Raw genomic sequence first — 16,459 nt, 5'->3', positions numbered from 1 at the left:
CTGATGATGTTTCAACCTGTGATTGCTTTCGTCAGAAGTCTAAACTCTTGGTAAAACAATAGCCTCTTTTCGTGTATTCATGTTTGTCTTCCAGCACCTGTGCCTTCTTTGCATGAAACATGAGGGGAGCTAACTGTGAGTCCTGATGTTCTCAAAACACCGTACACTGCAGAATGGCTGCAAATGAGAGAATGCCTATGGCTGCAGCATCCATTCGCCCCCTCCTTCTCTTCTCGCCTCCCTTCTTCTGCTCCTGTCAGTTTGTCTCACCTCTTATACATTCAAGACAGAGTTAACTTGGGTTAAGTGTTTGCTGTGTGCGTTTTGTCTGTACATATATATGCCTGCCATGCACGACCACAATCTCATATGCACAATTCTATATTTCATTTGAGTTATTTCTTGGGTATATTAATGAAAGTAAATCTATCATTCGCTCACACATCATTTAGAAAATTATATTCAACACTTCTTTTTACTCCAGCAAAATGAAAGCATCATGTTTGCAGTGGCAAATGAGTGCAGTTACAGAGTTGGCAGTGGGAAATGTTTGTGCTTGAGGCCTACTGCATTCCCATCGTCCCAGTGTGTGTGTCAGGATATAAATAGAATTGCTCCACCACCAGAAAGCGGTGCTATAGGGTAGATGCCAGTTGTCGCCTCAGTTCAGCCCAACCCACCCCCTGTCCTGGATGACCCCTGAGTCCCTGGACCACTAGCGTATGAGGAGCCAAAGTTGCAACAATGTATTTGTTGTAAAACCTGACACAAGCATTACACAAATATACTCCTGGGCGATTCTGCAGTGTGTGTTATTCTTGGGCTTTGCTGGAATGAGTGTCTTGCATTATTTGTGCAACTAAAGCCACATGTGGATTCCTTATAGAATAGCTTTAGATTCAGTGTACATGCACATTCTCACTTTCAGCACGGAGATAAAAATCATTCCGGTTGCAGGATATTTTTTTTAAAATCCTCACAGCTCAGGCGCAGGTAGTTTCCTGCATGCATATTAATGATGCAAAAAGATCAAATAGCAATATTAATGACAAGAAGCTGCGGGTACATGTCCGTCCGGTGTGTAGACCTTCTGGGGATAGTCCTGTTCTGCCCTGATACACTCCTGACTGACAGCCTTATTGTGTCTACTGACAATTGTACAATACTTACGTGTTTATGTGTGGGTACAAATTAATAGCAAATAAAGGAGAGAAAGGGTGGGGCATGAGAAGATGTGATGTCCTAAAGTGTAAGTGTGCTTTAGCTGGCAACGTGCCAAACTTGGAACGTTTTAGTTGGTGTCTCTGGAGACAGCAAATGCTATTTGCAGAATGTTTCATTTCCAGCAGAGGGGATGCTCTCTCACCTCTTTTTTATTCAATATTGTTTTTTACATGTGAACAGGCATGTAACTCACTCACAAACCCCAAAATTCCCAAACTCATTCATTCACATTTAGCAGGCTGCAGATTCTCCACAAGGGGGCACTGTTTGGTGATTATCAGACCAGTTCTACACATGCCGACATGCGCCACCTGCTGCAAAGGAAAATGAGAGCAGCAGCAGATTACACATAAAAACAGCCGGGCACCCTCTGCTGTCACTAACTCCCCCTTGTGGACTTAACATAGTGCTGCTATTTCTATTCCTGTCCATACTTGGAGCCCAGATCCTTCTATCCTGTGGTAATTTCACATAGGTCTCTGAAACGAAACAGACACAGCCGACACAGCAATATTAATATTTAATAAAGATCTGGGAAAGAACCCTATCTCCAGCTTTAACTTCAGTTCTAACCCAGCACAGACTGTTTAAGATGGCTCTTCTCAATGTAAGATCCCACTATTTTAAATGATTTATCTCATCTACTGATTTAGATTTCATGTTTTTAACAGAATCCTAGTCACGCCCTGGTGATCCGCCCTAGGGATTGTGGTCGTGGTGGTGGCCTTGTTACTATTTATAGGAAGCATTTACAATGTAACCTCATATCTTGCAATAATTTTTCCTCCTTTGAAGTGCTCATGTTTAAACTTGGTGGCCCCTCCCGGTCATATTTTTGGTATTATTTATTGCCCCCCTAAACCAGCTGGCTCCTTCTTGGTGGAACTCCCTGAATTTTTATCCAGTCTTGTTTTAAATTATGTTAGAATTGTTCTTTGTGGTGATTTTAATATTCATGTTGATGACTCTTCTAATGATTTTTTAAATATCACTAACTCTTTTAACTTACAACATGTGTCTGGCCAAACTCATTCCTGTGGCCACGCCTTAGAGCTAGTCTTTAGTCTGGGCCTGAAAACTCCATCTGTGGAAATCAGGGACATGTTTGTATCCGATCACCTATGCATTGTTTTTAACTGTGAATTAGAGGCTGCTAGTACTGTCTTATCTCGCTCTAAGTACACACGCATCCTTAATGAGCATAGTGCCTTAAAATTCTGTACACTGTTCAATTCTCCTGGCAGTGTGTTTCCTAATTCCTCCCACATCAACGATTTGGTTGATTCTTTTAACTACCTGTGTTTTTCAACCTTAGATCCCATTGCTCATCTGAAAAATAGATCAAACTCAAAGACTAGAAAACAGCCATGATTAAATAACAGTATTTGAAGCTGTAAAAGGAAATGCAGAAGAGCAGAACGCAGATGGAAGGTCCATTTTATGGCTATTAAAGAGTTATTACTCCTTTATAATAGGATGCTGACTGCCAACCAGTACCAAAAAAACCTGGGGTTGATCCCACTCTCCTGGATAATTATCGTCCCATTTCTAAACTGCCTTTTATTTCCAAAGTTCTCGAAATAATTGTATCTAAGCAGCTTCTTGCTGCTGTGGAAAATAATAATACCTTTGAAAAGTTTCAATATGCTTTTCGTCAGCACCACAGCACTGAGACGACCCTTCTCAAAGTCACTAATGACCTTTTAATGAATGCCGACGCAGGCATGTGTTTAATTCTTGTGCTGCTGGATTTAAGTGCTGCCTTTGACACACTTGATCATGGCACTCTTCTAGATAGACTGAGGCACTGGGTGGACATATCTGGCACTGCACTAGACTGGTTATCATCTTATCTCTCCAATATGAAGTTCTGTGTCGCCATTAACAACTTCACGTCATCATTTTCCCATATCAATTACAGTGTGCCTCAAGGTTCAATTCTGGGACCAATACTGTTCTCCTTATACATGCTTCCCTTGGGTGATGTCATCCCCAGACATGGGATTTCTTTTCATTGTTATGCGGATGACACACAGTTGTACCTCCCTGTCAAGCCCACTGACCTTAGTACGCTGAGTTCTCTGCAGGACTGCCTGTCTGACATAAAAAACTGGATGTCGATAGATTTTCTTCAGCTCAACTCAAATAAAACTGAAATCCTTGTTATTGGGCCCCAACATCACAAAACAAACTACTGGTAACCTGTCACAACATATCAAGCCTGAAATCTTGGTGTCCTGTTTCATAGCAATTTATGTTTTGAGCAACATATCACTAAGCTTGTCCAATCATGTTTTTATCACCTCAGAAATATTGCAAAAAATACGATTTAAAATTTTAGTGATGCAGAAACTGTTGTACATGCTTTTATCCTCACGCCTCGATTATTGTAACAGTCTGTTCACTTGTCTTAATCAAAAAACTGTTTTAGCCTCTTTACATTGGCCCTGTTTGTTTTAGGATTGATTTTAAGATCTTATTGATTACTTTTAAGGCTCCTCATGGCCTGGCTCGTCCAGGATGTAAAAAAAGGGGTCCCGAGGCTCTGGAACGAACTGCCTGAAGAAATTAGGTTGTCTGAGTCAGTGTCTTCTTTTTTATTGGAAAGCATATCCTGATCTTATCTGAGCTGTCTGTTTATTTTATTGGTTTTTATTTTATTGTTATTATTTTGTTTTTGTCCTTCATGTATTTCATCATTCACTGTGGTATTTTATTTCTCTCTCTGTAAAGCATTTTATACTTTGTTTTGATAAGTGCTCTATAAATAAAGTGTATTTTTTTTTCATAGCTACTGTTTATGTGTTTGTTTATGTTCATATTTTACATTTTAAACCTGCACAGTGTGCACTGAAAAGAAATAATACAATTTGCACAGAGGCACAGAGGCTATGAATAAATCATGAGTGTGAATGTGCGATAAGTGTGTTTAAGTACTGTATGTGGGCTAGCCCTCTTAATACAGTAAATATGCTGTTATTTTGCTGTTGCATTACTTTTGTTACTTTTGTTATTACTTTTATTTAAAATGACTATTTGCAGTACATAAATTGAATGGGGGCGGGGAGTCAGTTGGATGTGACTCTCAGTTGTTCTGTTGTTGTGTTTAGAGCCTGTTTTGTAATAGGTTTTTCTAAAGGTTAACTTCCAGAAACGCACAGTACATAATATAAATTCAAGCAGATTACATACTTTGAAGCAGGGATTCTGATCTGATTACAGTGCCTTGTTACAGTCACATTATGTAAATGAACAGACACACTGGCTATTCAGTGTTGCTTCTGAATATGCCAGATTTGTACTGTGTCAAACTGCCTGACATCCACAACTGTTATTTTCAGTTACTGTGCGCCCACAGGTAATTGTGTTCTCATAATGTGCATCCAATAAATACTTTGCCAGGAGCTGCCTTCCCCTCATCTTTATTCAGGTAGTTAAACTTGATAACATGGATGTCGGCTCAGTGGCTCTGCAGTGAGAGGTGCCTGCATGTCAACGGTAAATACACTTCTGTTCAATAAGATATACAGCTGCTGAATAAAACAAAAGTGTTGCATTTGTTTCAGCACCCTGACCATTCCCAATTAAACTCACTCTCCTCAGAGAGACATATGCTGCCCGTGGCCATAACATACAATATATTCTGTAGTACTGGGATGCTGGGTAGCTTAAATTTCTGAGTTCCTGTCCCATTTTTTCACAATTGAGAATGACTTCCGGATTGGAGCCGAAACGTCTGGATTCTGAAAACAGTGTCCAGATGACTACGACTGAAACCTTTTCTACAATAGTACTGGGATGAGTGCTGAGGTTGAAAGGAATCAGATCATATTTCATTTTGTTCCATAATTTTGTTTGTATTTCTTTGTGCAAGATATTGTACAGTAATACCAAAGCCACTAATAAATACTGCAAATTTTAGAGCTTTGTTGGTCTTCGCGGATTCTCATCATAAATCATTGTCTTTCTACCGATAACAATGTCCTCCCTTTTATGAAGTGCCACATTTAATGAGTCTGATGTGCAAATCATTGCTTCTTATGCTCAAATAAGAAAGCATTTCCTGTTAATCACAGGCTGGGATGTCTGTGAGCCTCTTGTTCACCTCCAACTTCAATTACTTCTCTTCTGTGATGGAGACAAAGGTGTGCTAAACATCCACACCTCCATTTTATATTCAAAGATGAGACAAATGACTAAAATAGTGTATTCAAGTACTGACAATTTATGTCATTCTTTAAAAATGCTATCCTACAGATAATCACATTAATTTGCATTTGTTCTGCTCTTCTTTCCAATTCAGTCAAGTGATTTTGTGTGTACAAAAGCCTAGCAATTGTCTGCAACTCTCACCCTTAGAGTATTCATTTGAAGTGATAAATACATGTTATATAATCACACGTGTGGCTGCAGGGAGACAGCTGAAACTGCTGTCAGAGCACAATACCCATGACCTACCACTGGATCAGCTAGTTTTGATTTTTTGGCATTGAGCATATGTACAGTAGTAGCTCTGGATAATACGTTCAGGGGGATAAAATAATTAACAAAAGAGTCAGATTAAGTCATAATAAACCAACTCTTTATTTGATACACACTGATATTTTACAGTTCATGGAGTCACTTTTATGCTGAAATGAATTTTACATAAAACCTTGGTGCCCCAATGGCAATCCTGAATAACAATATCAGTATTGTAACACTAAAGTACTCAATGGTGCATATGAATCTACAGTATGCGCCACAACAACTGAAGAGATTTGTACAGAAACCTATGATTCCAAATATTCCAAACGTATTACTTTTGTCAGCACAGATCATTTCAGTGTGCTTCTGTTTGTAACCCTTGACACAATGTTAACTCCCTGAACAGAATTAGAACTACTTTACCTGACAGCTCTCACCTTCAAGACAAACTGTATGTGCGTGACAAACACTGCCAAAAACAGTAACGCTGAAGGGTCGAAGCCTTGACATCAATCTAATTAATGTATCTACAAAACAGTGAAACAAATTACAGTAAAAGAGAAACCCCAACATGGCAGAATTCAAGTTCTCCTTTTTCTCAGCAGACAACATGAACAGTATCAATACTTCACAGTTTACATGAAGGCCTAGACTGGTGGAAAAACAAAAGAACTACAATCCTGCAGATCTATAAAATACAACATTACAGATTAGTGAGTAACTCAGATGATGACACAATCAAAGCTAATTTTGCAAGCGGTCATGACACCTTGCCACAGCTCACCTGTACACATTGTTTTAAATAAACGTGTCACTACTATACTAACAGAGCCAGCAGAGCAGCAAGGAGGAATGCTGCACTCTGCTCAGGCCTTGAATCTCACTCTAGCAAACAGCATAAAAAAAACATTACATTCAAGACTTCATAAAAGGCAGCGACTGTGTCTTGATGTGGCAATATAGCAGAGAAAGATGAGGTCAGAACTTCGGCTCCATACAGAGACTGGGACATAAAAAATTCAATTCATAAAGCATGTATGTAAATGCATGTCTTTCTATTAAATGTTCTAAAAAGTATATATGACAAACAAGTCTGCATAACAGCAGTATGCTACACTGTATGTGTGGGTGTCTATTTGCGCCAAAATATCAGAGGACGGATAATGGCATGAAATTAGTACTTCTGTCGCAACACTTTTCCTCCAGATACAAATAATTTTTTTTTTTTTAAATACACAGAGGAGTGCAATGTCAATGTCATACAAACTTGCAACTGTACATCCACTGGTTTGAATTCCAATTATGGACAGTTATCCTTGGTTGATGACCAGATTAAAAACTGATGTGGTAGATAATCAGAACTGGGATGTTTTAATTGCTCTCCTGCTGCTTGAATTTACAGTTTCAAGTTTCCCTAATGAATGCAGAATTAATTTCATTAATTACTAACAACATTTTGTAAACGTTCCTCATGTTATATTTAATAATCACATTTCTACACTGAAGTGATGTAAATACAGAAAAGTAGTTTCTGTTCAACATCTTGCTATTTTCTTGGTTAGAACAATTGTCAAGCCTTTACAGATCATCCACGACAAATGTAAAATATTATTTTTCCATTAAAAATATCTCCTTTTTTTTACGGATGAAATCTTTGGAACCTGTTATTTTTTTCTGTACTACTGCCTGGCTCCAGTACATGTGCAAACTAAGCTCTCTTTATTGACAGTAAAATGCAACGGACCAGCCCGCCCACTGTGGTTCCCTTTTTGAACTAGGCTAACCTCACTTCCCTTTTCACACAGTCCAGCAAACATTAAGCCATTCAGACAAATCAATAAGTTATAGTGCTTATCATCACACACGGACAACTTTGAAATAGCACTGCTGAGATGATGATGTTGAGAAAGTACACATATCTGCAGACAAATATTTCCCTTCACAATGAAATGTGACAATGTGGAGTGCAACCAGAATATGGACACCTCTATAAAGATGAGCCAAAAATGCTACAAAACATAGACTGTAAAACCATGTTCTCATATGTAGAGTAAATTGTTTCTTCCTGGCAGTTTCTTAAACAACGTCTGTTGTTTTGCAAACAAATATGTTGTACTTTCAGGATCTTCTTCTGAGCTCAGCTCACTCATTGTTCATAAAATGTATTGCCTATTCTTTCAGGTGCTTTGTTCAGGATCGACTGCAACATCTCTTTCAGTCAACCATGCGACCCACATTATGTGATGGAAAATCAGGCCCCATTTCAGAGTTTCCCCAACAAAAAACTTTGAACTTAATTATTTGAGTTGTTTTTATGTTTTGGCTACACTTTGGCTCATCTTTAACAGGTGTGTTAATTCTACATGGCTGTACATCTTAAAACATTTACCTGATTATGTACATTCCACAGACCTGTCAAGCATCTCTATTTATAAGATACATACATATTTATGAACTATTTTGTGACAGATTAGAGAAGTCTCCTATATTTCAGCTAGATTTAAGAGACCAATTACTTTCTAAAATGTTCCTAAATATGCAATAAATAATACAGCTCATAAAGGCAAGGCTTTTCTTTTATCACTGATTTTGTTTTTATAGTAACTGTTAAAATATATATTTTTTTGCCTTATTAATGTACATAAATTGAATCTCTGCTGCATAGCACTATATTGTCAGTATTGTGGTTTGCTAAAGGAGATTGTTTGCTTGATCTGAATAGTTTCAACTAGTTTTACTACTAAACTTTGCATGGTTGAGCTTTGCAGAATGCCTACAGCTGAGACTTACGATCTACTCATTCTACTTATCTGATCTATTTATAGTCTTGCGTGCATTTTCCCCCCTACTTTCATGTTTTCATCCTTCAATAGATGTTTGCTCTGTCGATGTTTACTGGATCATGGGGTCATCATTGGGAGAGGCCAGAGTTGGGACACTGACAAATGGGTGGGTTTTGTCGTCATTGTGGGCTGTAGCTCTTTTGGACACAGTAGTGAAGGACAGGTGGTCGTGCTCCAAAATGGCGAGGCGGTCCTGCGGCTTCTCCTTCTTCAGGTAGAACATCTTCCTCAGCTGCTTCAGTTGCTGCAGCTCGCAGAAGGTCTCCAGCACCACCAGCATGACTATCAGACCCAGGATCAGGTAGACTGACGAGACAAACGCACAGGCATGGAAAAGGATTACAAGATGGATAAGTAATTAGCTGCAGTGAGTGGTATTATTAACTATCACCATATCAAAAACAAACCATAACCACACATTTTTTATATTTAAAGTATGTTGTTAGGAACCTAACATTTTTTACAGGACTTAATACAATTTAATCTCTTATTTTATTACTGCTAATGAAATTCTGCTGTTGTATTTACACAGTAAGACTCTATTTTATGATTTCTCTAAGTCATTCTATTGGAAAAAACACAAGTAATGCATTTCTTCACTATTGTCCCAAAACTGACAAGTGCAGTCGTTTATGTGCACTGACACAAGAGGGCAGTGGCTAGCTAACCATGTTAACAAGAACCCAGAGTGGGCTTTGTTGAATGGTGAGCTAGGAGGAGAAACACAAACAAACTGTTTCAAACTATGCTGGAAATCCCCATTTTAAATGTAAATGTGCCAGCAGTAAAATCACTTTCACCTGATACAAGCAAACCATCTTTGGCAGCATCTAACATTTAAAAAAAAAACAAAAAAAAAAACCTGAAACCCCCTAGAAACCAAAGGTGTGTCTAGACTGGTGTTTGGACTATATGAACAGTAATACAACTACTGTATTAGCACTATTACCATTTATACTATAAATATTAGGAGTATTACAGCACTATCAGGGGCATGTTGACTATGTTGTGTCTGAATTAGCAAGTGTTTAATTACATTACAAATCTTTTTTTCTGAGAAAAATATAGTCTGGCATTTGCAAGAAGTGACATGTATATTTGCATTTAAGCAACAGTCTTTTGTTTGGATTCAATTAAGAAGGCAGAACATACTGTATGTACACAGAATAGTGCTATACCCTGAATGCAAATCACAAAAGCAGTGACTGCTTATCACCAAAGGCACTGACAAAATCAAGACAAACAAAACCATGAACATTTCAGTAAATTACACAAATTGCACTGTTTAGCTCTTCGGTTTCAATGCCCCAAATAATGTTATAGATAGTGGTGATGTCACTTCTGATACAGACAGATTTTCACTGAGGAAGTTGTACAAATGTGTTTGTGTATTTGTGCAAACCAACACATACTGTCACTGCCTTGTCTCCTCCTACAGACTGACACATTGTGCCTACTGAATGACGTCTCTCTGGCTGGTGCGTACCCCACACACACACACACACACACACACACACACAAACTCACAAACTCACGCAGGTGACAGCTCATTGGAGTAGTGTTCGACATTCATGCACACCCACAGTTTGTCAAGAGTGCATGGACAAGCTGCACAATCACCCAGAAAATGCAATCAATGCCTTGCTGCTCTCCATTAAGCCATGGCTCATTTTTCTCCTGCACCACACTGTGTTGTCTTAACCGACAGATTAATAGGCCTTTAAACATGTAGAAAAAAGCAAAAAGGATGTCAAAATTGGCTTTGCAGGCAGCATACAGCAGCTTAAAAATATCCAGTGTGAAAAAAGCTACCCAAAAAGCTATTGCAGCTGAACCATTTTTAATGAGCACTCTGTCACTGAAGTTATTTCTAACTTCTAATGTCAATAGTAAGAGTTTTGTTGATCAGTTACAGTACATAGCTTGTTGAAGTTTTGAAATCAATAGTGATGATTCTTATCTGTTGGGTAAATAAAACTATAACTCACATCTCCTTTTGCATATATCACCAAGCTGTTTTGTGTGGATTATAAATGAAAGTGCAAAAGCTAATTTGTGATTCTAATGTAAGTCAAGCCAGGATAAAGCCACTACTACCATATACAGTATATTACAAGCCGGATCTGAATCAGGGTTAAGCTAAATCTTATCCATATCAGTCTATGAAAATATTTTTTTTTCTTAGAAGGAACCAAGTATATCTGAATCCTATCTGTGTATTTATAATTTTGAAGCATGTGTTTACCCTATTGCGCATGCTTTGATAATTTTTTTATGTAACTTTTCACATAACGGGTCAAAATATACACCAAGCTGATTGTGTCACACCTAGGTAGGTCAAAGTTCACCATCATAAAAACCTGCTATATGTGATATAATCACATCAGTTAATCATTACAACTATTTACCCTGAACAAATTGAGACCATCACATGCTACACAGTGTGGCACAATGCAACATATATAGGATTTTTAGCTGGATTGCTTTATAGCTCAAATAATAAATAGGGTGCCGTTCTTTCCATGCAAACAGAGCAAGCGGTAATATCCTCTTTGGAATATAGGAATACAGGAAGCATTAGAGTTTATGAGAAATGTGGTCCTGACTTTGAGAAACACAGGCACTAACAGTAACACTGCTGTCGTCTCATCCATAATATCTTTTGGCTACTGTAATTTGACCATATACAGTATATGATATATGCTGTTTACAATGCTTCACATAGTACCATTACAAACACCTCAATAATGATGAAAATGGACAGTAAGCAGAATTAATTTGAGACGTTACAGCTCCCACCACCTTGCCATGGAAATAGCTCCAAATCCGAAGAATCGTCAGCACTCACCAGTGATGCCGACTTTGTAAAGCTCCCTGAACCTCTGATTAACAGCCTCTCCAGGTACGTAGTCTCCCAGGCCAATGGTGCTGAGGGAAATGAAGCAGAAGTAGAAGGACTCCAGGAAGTTCCAGTTCTCCTCCAGTGATGAGAAGATGGCGGCGGGGATGAGGAAGAAGCAAGAAACGGCCAACATGGCGAGCAGAGTGGCATGAACGATGGCCACCAGTGGCTTGGACAGGCCCCAGTGCGTGTGGATGTACGTGACCGGCCTCCGTGTGCTGAACACCATGATCCTTTGCACCACAGCAGTGAGGAAGAGGAGGGTGAAGGGGATGCCTATCACTGAGTAGATGATACAGAAGGCCTTCCCACCATCTGACAGTGGTGCTGTGTGGCCATATCCTGTAGGAAAACAAACAGGACAGAAAATCTTTCAATTACAATTAAGAAAGCTGCTGCTGCAACAGGTTTCTATTAAACTTTTCAACCATCTTATCAGCATCACATAATCCTAGTCTGTATTTTCTCCAGAATCGCACGTGGCACTACCATATCCGATGTGAAATTATTCACATACAGTAGAACTGAATTTTGGTAAATATTACAATATAAAAGTACACAGCAATAACTGTCTGTGTGGATTTTATGGAAATTAATCTTCTTCTTTTTTTTTTTCTTTTTTAAATGGTAACAGAATGTACCAGGAGTACTTTGTAAACAAAGAGGGATGTTTTTTGCTAGCAATACTACTTTGCTACATTGTGTTTATGCACTTTGTATTCACATTGTTTACTGTTTTAATTCAGTTATTTACTGAGGAGATTTTCAACATGGCAATCTTCAGTTCACATATTACGATGCAGTATACTGTATATCAGACATTACATACATTTTCACACTTCTTATAAACAAAATAAGGAAAAATAATTACAGGCAGGTACAGGATGATTACTGAGACCAGTCTTAGGATGTATTGCTGTAAAAACCTAACATGTTCTTCTGAATTGGACCTAACAAACAAATGTTAAAAATACCATGGCTCACTAACAAAAGTGTGCAAATGAGGAAATAGCAGTAAGTTTGCTTGTGATATATGTTGTTAAAAATCCCAAACAATTCACTTTTAGCTTTTGCTAAATGAGGATCAAACTCATTCTGAAAGTGCAGTGCAATTCATAAAAGCAAAAAGTTTGAGACTATAAGAAGAGTCAAAGCTCTATCTGATTTAGATGTCTGTCAAGTCTGTTTAGCCATCAACAGAATTTTGTTGAGACTTAAACAAAGAACAAGGAGATTTATGCAGCCAGGCGGCCACAGCTGTACACGGTATCTGCGCAACTGAGTATGTTGAAACCTGACAGATAACTGCTGCCATGCAGTCAGACTAAAGTTCTCCTGGTGTCCTGACTGACAAGCATCTGCAAGACATGTTCTTTTGTACAATGCCAGAAAATGACTTTATGCACAGTGTCATGCAAAACTGTCCAAGTGACTTAAGACAAAATATACAAAACTATTTGGTTAGGGGTATAACATTTGGGTTACATTAGAACATGTGATTGCCTTGGGGGTGAAAGGAAGATTAAGATGTTGACATAGATGCTGTCTCAAGTTTATGTGCTTCTGTGCCTGACACTAGCTATTGCCCTGCTTCTGTATGGAATATAGCAATACACTTTGCTGGAGGGCTGTTCCTTTACAGTAATGTTATATTTATCAAAGGCTGCGCTGACTGCAAGGCAGGTTCACTGTGCCAAAATAAAAGATAGAAAAACATACAGCTTTAGCTTCTGTACCTAAATAACTAGTGATAACATCAAGGGTAAATGCATCTAAACTCACATTTTACAATTTGAGGATGAAGCTACAAACAGCTTTATGGCCTGATTGAATTATTGTATTGTAATACAAAGGGACATTAAATATGCTTTTGGTACCCAACAATTATCAATTTCTGCATGACAAATTTTTTCAAAGAATAGAGGAGAGAAAGGGTGTATTTTGATACCGGTGATGGGGCAACTTGTCACAAATGCACATTCTGTACTTGAACATTTCTAACTAATTAAAGTGAAAAGTAAAAAGCTAAAGATTATACATTTGTGCACAAGAATTTATTATTTAATTTAATATGGAAAATGAGTGACTGTGACGTACTGAAACCCAGAAATTGAAGTGAAAGCAAAAAGTGTGACAAGATGCCCCGTTCTCCCCTAGGCCATATAGGCTTGTGTGGCCTAGTAGTGGCTCAGGTACCCTGCAAGTCCGACAAAAGGGATTTTTGTTAAAATGATCAAATGCTGACAGTGGAAAGGCCAAAACAGGAGCCCATTTAAGACTAATGCTGGCTGAAAATATAAATATATTCTACCTTATTCTGCACACCTGGTCGGCTGCAGCATCACCTAACGTTTCACTGTGCAGCCTGAGCCTATCGGCGGTGGCCAACACTTACCTGTAGTGGACAGCACGGTGCTCGCAAAAAACAGCGCAGAGGTGAAGTCCCAGTTCCAGTTGGCTGAGGCGTTATTGAGGATGGAAACCCCATAATTACTGGCATCCAGTGCTTTCTTTAGAAACCGCTCCAGACGCTCCTCGGACAGACATTCATTTTCCTGGAGGAACTGTTTTTTAACGGCCCTCAGCTCCTGGCGCAGGAGGTCTTCATAAGGCAGCTCGACCGAAGAAAAGACAACAGCGCCGAATATGAGATAAAGCAGATACCCCAAGACTAGAGATGCAAAATACCACGTCGATTTGTGACTCTGTATCAACCGCACACACGAATTACTGGCTAGAGACTGGAGCATTTTTAAGAGGTAGCCTATAGCCTATATCACCTCGGTGTTACGTTACGGGTTGATATAAATACAATAATAAACTAACGTTATTAACTTAACCGTCTTCCGTGTTACGTTACCGAAATATATCCTTGGAGAGGGATGTTGTTAAAAACAAAGCTTCTCTTCCCCCTCCGCGAAACCTGCTGTGGCATTTGAGGCTTTCAGGTGCAGTCGGAAATGTCCCAATTTGACGATGAGAACAGTATTTTGACTAGAGATCCTCCATGTGATAGGCTGCTCCACTGCAAAGTTGAGGTCGTTAGGAACGTCTTGGGCAGACAAGTACCTATCTAAGACGACAAAAAATCCCTTTAAAGTCATAGAAGCACGTGCAACCCTGCTGCTCATTTCTCTCTGCCACTAAATTGGGCTACAAAAAGCACATTGGCACCTGCTTTCTAAAAATGATACGATGTGAACTACGCAACTTCTGTTAATCTACCTTTACCATTTTAATATTAGCTATTTCAGAAAAGAACGCCAAGTTAAAGGCGCCTGAATCTGTAGTTGTCGTATTTCCGAGCTTCAAATGACACATGAAGGCAGCAGGTGATGTGGCGGCGACAAAGGCTGTGTGACGTAAGAATTCTTCTTTCTCTCCTCCCAGGTAATCGGGTGTGTTTTAGACGTCTTTCGGTTTCAATTCAAAACCATCGAAAAACACCAGACAGCTATTGTCAGTGTCTCCCCGCCTGCTAGTTTGTTACCAAAGAAGGTGATTAGGGCGAGGGAACATGAAACGCCCGATACGCACAATAAAGAAGATAGATCGCAGAGAAATTCTGGGCGAGGAGAGACACGTTTATTAGTATCTACAGGAAGATAGATCAGGCTGCAGGCCCATCTGCAAGTTTAATATTAACTTTTAGAATGGTTTATGAAATAGGTTTACTAGGTCTTTAGTGTGTTTGTGGTAGCCACTACAAATTTAGCAGCAAAGATGTTGTAGCAATATGCAGTTTTGATTTGTTATTGCTGATTTTATTTTGTTATTTAGGCTTTACTTGTAGGGTATGAGGGATTTTGAGTGGGTGTAATGTTTCCCCCAGGAAGAGTTGGAGGGCAATTTAATTAATAGCGTAGAAATAACATGTAGGCTAGGTGTGTTAAAATGACATTATAAAAGTTAAAATGTGTGCAATTATAACTGAAAGTGTTTCTCAGGGGATGAAGAGATGAAAACTGGCACTAATTGCTGTATTTTGTTTAATATAACGCTTCAGCAAGTTATTTTCTCTTTTTTAACTGCTGCATTAAAACAAACAAATACAATTGTATCAGTATAATCTAGGGTCTCTGATGATATTAATAACATCACTCCACACATATGTGCAATGTGCAGAGATAATAATCCAAAAACTGTGTTAATGTAATACCTTGAGACAGATGTAAAGACTGTATGTTAATGTAACATGTGGTGTCCATGGGACGGGATAAGAGTCAGTGTCAGTGGGGGTCCCAGGCCTTGCTGATGAGGCCGGCTGCAGACAGGAAGAAACTGTTCTTATGGCCTGAGGTTTTAGTCTTGATGGACTTGTGTCCAGGGTGGGAGGGGTCAGCCATATTCCTTCCTGCTCACTCAGGATCCTGGAGGCGTACAGGTCCTGGAGGGAAGGTAGATTGCAACCAATCACCTTCTCGGCAGAGCAAATGATATACTGCAGTCTGCCCTTGTCCTTGGCAGTGGCAGCAGCGTACCAGATGGTGATGGAGGAGTAGCAGTGCACCATCATTCACTTTGGCAGGTTGAACTTCATCAGCTGCCGCAGGAAGTACATCCTCTGCTGGGCTTTCTTGGTGAGGGAGCTGATGTTCAGCTCCCACTTAAGGTCCTGGGTGATGATGGTGCCCAGGAAGCCGAAGGACTCCACAGTGTCGACTGGGGAGTCACACGGGGAGATGGGGGCGGGTGGGTCTGGGTTCTTCCCATCTCCGATGTCTTTAGAGCATTGAGCTCCAAGTTGTTCTGGCTGCACCAGGTCATCAGATGGTCAATCTCCCACCTGTAGGGAGACTCATCCCCGCCAGAGATGAGCCCAGTGAGAGTGGTGTCATCCACAAACTTTAGAAGCTTGACAGACGTTGTGTGATACTTCCTGTCACATACATATTTATAACACTTTCATATTCTTGAATCACACATGTATTTGATCTTTAGTGGGTGCTGTGCTGTAACGTTGACTCTTGCCTTGTGAAGACTAAAACAAACCTATGAATAGGGGACTTTAATAATTTGAGTA

At 39.3% G+C, this 16,459-nt stretch overlaps 1 protein-coding gene across 2 annotated transcripts; it reads right to left on the bottom strand.

The window, feature by feature from the left end:
- Nucleotides 1-5,784: 5,784 nt before the first annotated feature.
- kcnk1b (potassium channel, subfamily K, member 1b) lies at nt 5,785-14,621 on the bottom strand. 2 transcript variants are annotated; one of them, XM_044214896.1, is made up of 4 exons: nt 14,297-14,621; nt 13,832-14,051; nt 11,383-11,778; nt 5,785-8,840 (listed from the first exon to the last, which is right to left on the bottom strand). In XM_044214896.1, exons 1-4 carry the CDS (start codon nt 14,369-14,371, stop codon nt 8,584-8,586), a joined length of 948 nt encoding a protein of 315 aa, XP_044070831.1. In that variant the 5' UTR covers nt 14,372-14,621; the 3' UTR covers nt 5,785-8,583. The 2 variants fall into 2 exon arrangements, with proteins under 2 accessions (XP_044070831.1, XP_044070830.1); XM_044214895.1 differs by having other exon boundaries at nt 13,832-14,445.
- Nucleotides 14,622-16,459: the final 1,838 nt, after the last annotated feature.

This window comes from Siniperca chuatsi, linkage group LG11 (genome assembly GCF_020085105.1).
Source record: "Siniperca chuatsi isolate FFG_IHB_CAS linkage group LG11, ASM2008510v1, whole genome shotgun sequence".
Taxonomy (NCBI): domain Eukaryota; kingdom Metazoa; phylum Chordata; class Actinopteri; order Centrarchiformes; family Sinipercidae; genus Siniperca; species Siniperca chuatsi.
Note: the sequence above shows the minus strand (reverse complement) of the source record. Positions and strands in the feature narration are given on the sequence as shown.